The sequence below is a fragment of the Eleutherodactylus coqui genome, chromosome 3 (genome assembly GCF_035609145.1).
Source record: "Eleutherodactylus coqui strain aEleCoq1 chromosome 3, aEleCoq1.hap1, whole genome shotgun sequence".
In the NCBI taxonomy this organism is placed as follows: Eukaryota; Metazoa; Chordata; class Amphibia; order Anura; family Eleutherodactylidae; genus Eleutherodactylus; species Eleutherodactylus coqui.
Genome location: NC_089839.1, coordinates 112,749,935 through 112,759,083, shown reverse-complemented (window position 1 = coordinate 112,759,083; position 9,149 = coordinate 112,749,935). Strand labels below are relative to the sequence as shown.

Sequence of the window (9,149 nt, the reverse complement as noted above, 5' to 3'; positions counted from 1 at the left end):
GACAGACAGTATCCCGAGGGGCAGTTTAGACTAAACCAGCCGTACTGGTGCTCCGTCTATTTGTCTGTCTAATTGTGTGGGTATACCACCCATGTCTTGCCCAAATTGCAAAAAAAGGATTGTTACTGACAATAAGTACCCTCGGATGGGAGATCTGTAGTCAGAATAATCCCTACCCCGCCCACCGCTGTGGTTACGGTCCACTGTTTGAGGATGATGGTCCACAAATATTTGTTTATCGTTTGAACGTTCATGAGTAGATCCCTCCGTCTGAGAGTAGATCAATAAACTGTGTAGTGACAGAAATGCTAGAGACTCTAGGGCGGGACATACTGTGTCCGGCGTCTGAGGAGACTTCTATAATCATGAATCTGATAGCCATGATTGAAATTGAAAGGCAACAAACAATGTACCAAGGTCAATTCTTACACCCTCCAGAAAAGTGTGGAAGGGTTGGAGAGTCAAGTTATCATTGATTAATCAAGCAATCTTTCTGTGTGCTCAAAACGTCCTACCTGTCAGTTTTATAAAGTTAGTGTGCTTGTCTGTTGTGTAGAGCTAATCCTGCTGAGTTGTTATATAGGAATAGTTTGTTGTCTGTCATATAGAAGTAGTATCAGTCCTGCTCAACTGTAAGAAGGGATTGTTGGCAATGAGAACGCATTGGCTGGGTTATAGCCAAGATTAATGCACCGTACACTGGCTCGTCATGGCGGCTTCGGTGTTGTTGCCTGCTGTGGCCGTATGGAGCCTCTTCTTCCTCCTATGCGGGGCCGACATGGAGCTGACGAGCTCCGGCTCCGAGAGGTTCAAGGTGGAGGGTCGGGCGGTGGTGCCGGGGGTCCGAGCCCAGGACTGGGTGAGCGGGGGCCGGGTGCTGGTGGACGGAGAGGAGCACGTCGGCTTCCTGAGGACTGACGGCAGCTTTGTGGTCCACGATGTCCCCTCCGGCTCCTACGTGGTAGAAGTTATCTCTCCAGCTCACCGCTTTGAACCTGTTCGTGTCGACATCACATCTAAGGGAAAAATGAGGGCGAGATATGTAAATCACATCAAAACCACAGAAGTTCTCCGCCTGCCGTATCCTCTTCAGATGAAATCATCTGGGCCCCCTTCCTACTTCATCAAACGAGAGACCTGGGGATGGACTGACTTTCTCATGAACCCCATGGTGATGATGATGGTTCTGCCATTGCTGATCTTTGTGCTACTTCCTAAAGTTGTGAACACAAGCGACCCAGAAATGAGGCGGGAAATGGAGCAATCCATGAACATGCTGAACTCCAACCCTGAGCTGCCAGATGTTTCTGAATTCATGACCAGGCTTTTTACATCCAAATCCTCCAGCAAGTCTAGCAGCGGCAGCAAATCGGGGAAGAGCGGGGTTGGGAAGAGGAGGTAGTGATCCGTCCGCCTATAAATAACCAAAAATCTCCCCATGGAAGTCTACCCACTGAACTCCTCCACTCACTCGAATATGTCGTTGATCGTATGGACTTTGCCTTGGTTTGTTCTTAGGATGCTGTACTGTGTTGCGCTTTTGTTTGCGGCTTGCCAGACATAATACACTAAAAAGGCAGCTGTTCAAAGGCTGAATGTATACTGAGCTAGAGCGTTATAGATGTGTCTTTATACCTATAGCTGCATGTACTCGAAGCTTAATACCCGGCTGAGGAGTCTTAAGCATTGGAAGGGTCTCCTTTTACACTGTTGGTGTCTGAACAATTCGCATAAACGATTGTGTGTTTTTCACGTAACTTTTTTTTTTTTTTTTCCTTTTTAATTTTACACTGAACAGAATCTGGAACTGCAGCACACAGACTGCTTTATAGTCACTTAATAGAACGGTATATGTGCTGTTACTACATGTTTAAATGGTTGCAGAAGAATGGGAATACCAGGTATCCACAGGAGGAACGGGGCAGATTGACCCGTAATTTGTAAAATGTAGATTGTGTGATGCATAAGACTTTATCTTTATTGGGTTGTGATGAGTGTCCAAGGACTGCCAACGTTGAATGAGAAAATAAGGAAGTAGGTATACAGCCACACTCAGAGGGGTGGAGCTAGATGATGCATCCCTTGTATAAGGGAGGGTGGTAAGAATCATAGCTAGCCAGGAAGAAAAAGTTTTGTTTTTTTCTCCTGTCTCAAACTCAGCTTTCCACGGTTCCTGACAAATTATGGGCCACCTACAAGACAGACGTAGGGAAATTGAATGTACTCACCATGATAATATATACGAGACCCAGATATACATGATGGAAAGAAAAAAAAAAGAAAAAAAAAAAAAAAGGGTGAAGGGTCAGCCACGCATGTTAGGTGCTGTGTGCTGATGCTTTGGAAAAACTGCCAACCGGCCACAATTTCACTGTTAATTTCTCTTGCAGAAGGCTGTAAGGCCTGGAGGCCTCCAAAGACTAACCAAGTTCTGCAGGCCATACCCGTACATACACCCGTTGCCAAATTCCGCACCTTTCTGGGCCTTGTTTCATACTGTTGCCCATACGACGGTACTGACACAAAAGCACGGAGGACAACCACAGCCATGAGGTTAGATCCAGTGACTCGAGGAGCTCCCTCATCTGCTTGTGCGGTGGCAGCAGTACAGGCAATGGTTGACAAATCTTCTAAGTTGGTATTGGACTACCCCCTAGTGGTCCACACCCCAAATGACACCCAGAACTTACTCATGCAAGTGCAACCCAAGCACTTATCTCTGGCCTATTAGATCCGGCTACAATGTGCCCTTTCCATGCCTCCCCTAATATTTCTTCCCAATGTTGTAATACCTTGAACCTGGCTACAATGTGCCCTTTCCATGCCTCCCCCAATATTTCTTCCCAATGTTGTAATACCTTGAACCCGGCTACTCTTCTTTTAATCAGGTATTCCGGTTCAAAAGGGGGAGGGGAGGCATAGGTGATCTGAGTATGGCAGATCAGCTATTTTTTAAAATTGTTTAAAATTCTGTGCAACAAGATTCTGACATTATTGTAGTGATGTACACACTGTTAATGATGCATATTTTGAGTTTTCTTTTGTAGATGGTATCAGGGTGAGGATTGATGATTCCGAACCAGATATGCAGAGGTAACACAACAAGATGTCCTAAACGCAGAAGCTCTGCCTCCGCATGTCTCAGGGCAAGAAGCGGAACCAGAGGCCCTCACTGAGGCGTGTGGAGTGGTAGAAGGTAAGACGGCAACTCTCTACACTGACTCCTGGAATGCATTTGGCATAGCTCATGATTACGGCCCAATATGGAAGGCCAGACAGCTTGTTATCTCAGTAGGACAGCCAATTAAGAATGGTGCAGCGGTGCAGAGTCTCATGGAAACCCTACTACTACTACCTGGCAATGGAGAATTCACACCGATTTCTACAATGGAGAAGCGAGAGATGACACCCTCGCCGACAACACAACAAAGGCAGCGGCCCTCAAGCCGTGGAAGAAAGAAGAATAGATACTGACAGCATGAGTCAGTGATAAAAACTTTGGACTTTGATAAAAACTTTGGACTTTGATAAAAACTTTGGACTTTGATAAAACCTTTGGACTTTGATAAAACCTTTGGACTTTGATATGTCAAGGACTTTACAGTTGCAAGTCAACGAGGAAAGAAAGCAGATGGGCTAAAAGACGGGAGCGACAGAACAGGACGGCGTATGGCGAACAATCAACAGAACTTGCCTACAGAGGTCCCTGTCCCCCATGATGGCCCAACTGGTACACAGAATCAAAAGCAGCGATGACAGGGACACTGAACAAGAATGGGTGATACCTAGGTTCTCTGTAGCTGCTGCATCATTTGTCCAGTTAGCATGATCTTTGCCATATGCGAGTCCAGACAGAAGTAAGGTGGCCATATAACACTTGCCTCGACCACTCTACCCATTTCAGAGATTGCCAATTTGACCACATTCAGCTCACACCTGTTGGGGAGTATGAATATGTGCTTGTTGTTGCTCGAGTCTTTTTCAGGTTTGAGGCCCACCCTGATACTAAGGTAAATGAGCAGATAACCACACAGAAGCTCATGAATGAGGTAATCTGCAGATACAGGGTACCGGAAGTGAATGAGGTAAACGAAGGTACACACTTCACAGGTAAAATAATGTGACATCATGTCTGGAAAGTAATTGGACAGGGGAGTGTGCCTTAGTAAAGCCCTTATGCTCCTCCACATCCTGTCAGACAGCATTGAGGATAATGAGGTTACCCCCCATAGTTACTCTATCTTGATCCAATTCTGCTGTTCTCTGTAGTTATCCTGTCATGTTGGTCTACCCTTGTTTCTGCATAGGTACGACGGCTCCTTCCAGTCTTGTCACTAGGTAGTGTAGGGTCAGGGTAGGCGGCCTGGACGTGTTCACCATCAGGACTATCTCCAGGAGGGACATTGGTGTGGGTGAAGATCAGGGAGTCCCAATCCGTGCGTACCTGTGCACACTACTAGTATTGTAACAGCACATTAGAGTGAGAAGAGAGGCTCCTGGTGATAGTTTGGACCTACACGTGTGCGTTGACGTCATAAGACAGCCAAGGGGGGTACCTGACGAGTTTTTAAAATTTTTTCCTGATTATTATGGTAAATAAAATGTTGACTGGATTAATTATGTTTATTACTATTAAAAGTGATTTATAAGTTATACTAGGGACGCCTTATAGCGACTAGTCGACCAATAGGACCTACCTCGACTATGACTTTTCAAAATACAATGGCACTAGGTACGATTTTAGCCAAAAAAGGGAGTGTCTGTAAAATGATAGGGGGGACTTGTACCTACATTCCAGACAACACGTGACCCGCAGGTAAAGACGCAGTTGCCATTAAGAAGCTGACCGCACTAACTAAAAAGAGCTAACCTTAATCTGTTTTCCTCAGTAAGGTACCTAACGGGAGAAGGAAAAAATATATAGAAATAAGTTTTGAAACATTGTGTATTTAGAACACGGTGATAGGTTTTCGCTAAGATTTTGCTTTATTTTATCTGCAGTGCACTCTGCTCATGCCATGCAACATGCCGGTGTTACAACGTCCCTGGTCCTGTTACCTTGCTGCCTCTGGAAACGGGAAGTGGGAATAATCACCTTGTAGCTCTTTCCTTCCAGACTAATATATATGATAATGCACTTACTAATAAGACAAAGATTCAGTCATGTTGATCAGTCATTAGATGGTCCTGACTTTGCACTCTTGTTGATGAATCGAGGTAACGTCAAGAAGGCGGGGTTCTATACAAGTTATGCAGTGTTTACCTGAAATAGTAAAAGTCGCACCTCTCCTAACCTGATTATATTTGTCACCTTTATAGTCATCCTAATTTCTGTTTGTCGTTGCATACAGTGTATTCCGACCCTGATGACTACCTGGTCCACCTGTCCCACTACGAAGTCCAACAAAAAGCCCACTATCAGCGCGAACGTCGTCATCATGGATCCAGAATGTGATGATGTCGAACCATCCTATACCCCCATGACAGCAATAGCTCCAGTGTACAACACAATGCGAGTCTAGGGTCAGCAGTGGGGGTGGGACGGAGCGGGGCGAGTTTAGTGAAACAGATAGTTTCAAGGGGGGTCTGTGGTGGAAGCCCAGTATATATCTATATGGATCGGTGGGCCTTGGCAGTAGACAGTTGTCAATTTAACATTCTGTGTACATATTTGCTTTCTGTCTTGCTACAAATATAATGTTCTTACAGTTATGCAATAGGTACTTCCGCTCATATGAAAATATCTGTTTTATAACTCTGCTGACATGGGGAAGCCAACATGAAACCAACCTATAAATATATCTATTTTTCCGACTGTTTGTGCCTTTAGGAGAAGTATAACTCAGACATAGATAACCGCAGTCTGAAACAGCTACCGCAGAAATTACCCAAGCAATTTTACTGGAAACGTATGCAAATAACATGGGAGGTCTATGCTATTACTAACTCATGATGTAACCCAATTATATCGAAGGAACCACACGTGGGCCTAAGACAACCCAGTCATTTCATCCACCACCTGATGGCCAATCACAGATGACCGGAGGATGGAAGAATTGCAAGATGCTTATCCAATAATTAAACAATACGTTGTATCTATGTAATCCTTTGACCTGCCCAGATGGGCGGATATGTTAAACTGTTTTAAAAGAGGCTACGCACCCAACAATAAAGTAGAATTGAGGAAGCTATACATGCTGAACCTCGTGTCAGTGTGAAAACTTCTTATGCGCATTATCAATTCAGAATTAATATGGAGGGGTGTAAACATTCCAAATTGAGTAAGCCGTGGTTCCACAAAGGAAGGTTCCACGACAGTGTGTGCTGCGTGGACAACGTACAAAAATCAGACGCAACCAGCTACGGTTTACTGCAGGCTTGCGCCATTGTCTTTCCTGACTGGCAAATACCTGCTCTGCTAGAGTTAATAACTCTGCTACACTAAAGTTGTGTGACACTTTTTGAGGGCCACACCACAGATATTAAACTTCTTGTTCATTGAATATACGCAGTGGGTGCTTCCCTTTGCAAAAAAGGACAAAAAATTATATTTGGCCTGCCTGTGTCAGTCCTAAGGTCTCCGTGTACGTGTGTGCTGCGTGGACAACGTACAAAAATCAGACGCAACCAGCTACGGTTGAGTGTAGCCTTGCGCCAATTTCTTTCCTGCCTGGGAAAATCAAAATACAGCATGCTGAGGGGTAGGGGTAGGCCTAGAGGATGTGGACGCGGCCGAGGACGCGGAGGGCCAAGTGAGGGTGTGGGCACAGGCCGAGCCAGTGCGGTGGCCAGGGGTAGAGGCAGGGCCAGACCGAATAATCCACCAACTGTTTCCCAAAGCGCCCCCTCGCGCCATGCCACCCTGCACAGGTCAAGGTGCTCTACGGTGTGGCAGTTTTTCACAGAGAAGCCTGACGACCGACGAACTGTGGTGTGCAACCTTTGTCGCGCCAAGATCAGCTGGGGAGGCACCACCAACAGCATGCGCAGGCATATGATGGCCAAGTACCCCACAAGGTGGGACGATGCCCGTTCACCGCCTCCGGTTTGCACCACTGCCTCTCCCCCTGTGCCCCAACCTGCCACTGAGATCCAACCCCCCTCTGAGGACACAGGCACTACCGTCTCCTGGCCTGCACCCACACCCTCACCTCCGCTGTCCCCGGCCCCATCCAGCAATGTCGCTCAGCGCAGCGTCCAGACGTCGCTAGTGCCACAGTTTGAGCGCAAGCGCAACTACGACGCCACGCACCCGCACGCTCAAGCGTTAAACATGCACATTGCAAAATTGATCAGCCTAGAGATGCTGCCGTATAGGCTTGTGGAAACGGAGGCTTTCAAAAGCATGATGGCGGTGGCTGCCCCGTGCTACTCGGTTCCCAGTCGCCACTACTTTTCCCGATGTGCCGTCCCAGCCCTGCACGACCACGTCTCCCGCAACATTGTACGCGCCCTCACCAACGCGGTTACTGCCAAGGTCCACTTAACAACGGACACGTGGACAAGCACAGGCGGGCAGGGCCACTATATCTCCCTGACGGCACATTGGGTGAATTTAGTGGAGGCTGGGACAGAGTCAGAGCCTGGGACCGCTCACGTCCTACCCACCCCCAGAATTGCGGGCCACAGCTCGGTGGTGGTATCTGCGGCGGTGTATGCTTCCTCCACTAAAGCACCTTCCTCCTCCTCCTCCAACGCAACCTCTGTCTCGCAATCAAGATGTGTCAGCAGCACGTCGCCAGCAGTCGGTGTCACGCGGCGTGGCAGCACAGCGGTGGGCAAGCGTCAGCAGGCCGTGCTGAAACTACTCAGCTTAGGAGAGAAGAGGCACACGGCCCACGAACTGCTGCAGGGTCTGACAGAGCAGACCGACCACTGGCTTGCGCCGCTGAGCCTCCAACCGGGCATGGTCGTGTGTGACAACGGCCGTAAGCTGGTGGCGGCTCTGCAGCTCCGCAGCCTCACGCACGTGCCATGCCTGGCCCATGTGTTTAATTTGGTGGTTCAGCGCTTTCTGAAAAGCTACCCACACTTGTCATACCTGCTCGGAAAGGTGCGCCAGCTCTGCGCACATTTCCGCAAATCCCACACGCACGCTGCCACCCTGCGGACACTGCAACATAGGTTTAATCTGCCAGTGCACCGACAGCTGTGCGACGTGCCCACACGGTGGAACTCTACGCTCCACATGTTGGCCAGACTCTATGAGCAGCGTAGAGCTATAGTGGAATACCAACTCCAACTTGCGCGGCGCAGTGGGAGTCAGCCTCCTCAATTATTTACAGAAGAGTGACCCTGGTTGGCAGCCATCTGCCAGGTCCTTGGAAAATTTGAGGAGTCTACCCAGGTGGTGAGCGGCGATGCTGCAATCATTAGCGTCACCATTCCTCTGCTATGCATCTTGAGAAGTTCCCTGCAAAGCATAAAGGCAGACGCTTTGCGCTCGGAAACAGAGCCGGGGGAAGACAGTATGTCGCTGGATAGTCAGAGCACCCGCCTGTCTATATCTCAGCGCGTTGAGGAGGAGGGGGAGGAGCATGAGGAGGATGAGGAGGAGGGGGAAGAAACAGCTTGGCCCACTGGTGAGGGTACACATGCTGCTGGGCTGTCATCCTTTCAGCGTGTATGGCCTGAGGAGGAGGAAGAGTAGGAGGAGGAGGATCCTGAAAGTGATCTTCCTAGTAAAGACAGCCATGTGTTGCGTACAGGTTCCCTGGCACACATGGCTGACTTCATGTTAGGATGCCTTTCTCGTGACCCTCGCGTTACACGCATTCTGGCCACTACGGATTACTGGGTATACACACTGCTCGACCCACGCTATAAGGAGAACCTTCCCACTCTCATTCCCGAAGAGGAAAGGGGTTCGAGAGTGTTGCTATACCACAGGGCGCTGGTGGACAAACTGATGGTAAACTTCCCATCCGACAGCGCTAGTGGCAGAAGGCACAGTTCCGAGGGCCAGGTAGCAGGGGAGGCGCAGAGATCAGGCAGCATGTACAGCGCAGGCAGGGGAACATTCTCCAAGGCCTTTGCCAGCTTTATGGCTCCCCAGCAAGACTGTGTCACCGCTCCCCAGTCAAGGCTGAGTCGGCGGGAGCACTGTAAAAGGATGGTGAGGGAGTACGTAGCCGATCGCACGACCGTCC

General features: G+C 48.6%; 1 protein-coding gene across 1 annotated transcript; it reads left to right on the top strand.

Moving 5' to 3' along the window:
* Positions 1–705: 705 nt before the first annotated feature.
* On the top strand, positions 706–1,755 carry LOC136620903 (endoplasmic reticulum membrane protein complex subunit 7-like). Its single transcript, XM_066595970.1, has one exon. The coding sequence runs from the start codon at positions 710–712 to the stop codon at positions 1,400–1,402; it is 693 nt and encodes a 230-aa protein (XP_066452067.1). The 5' UTR covers positions 706–709; the 3' UTR covers positions 1,403–1,755.
* The last annotated feature ends 7,394 nt before the right edge of the window (positions 1,756–9,149 follow it).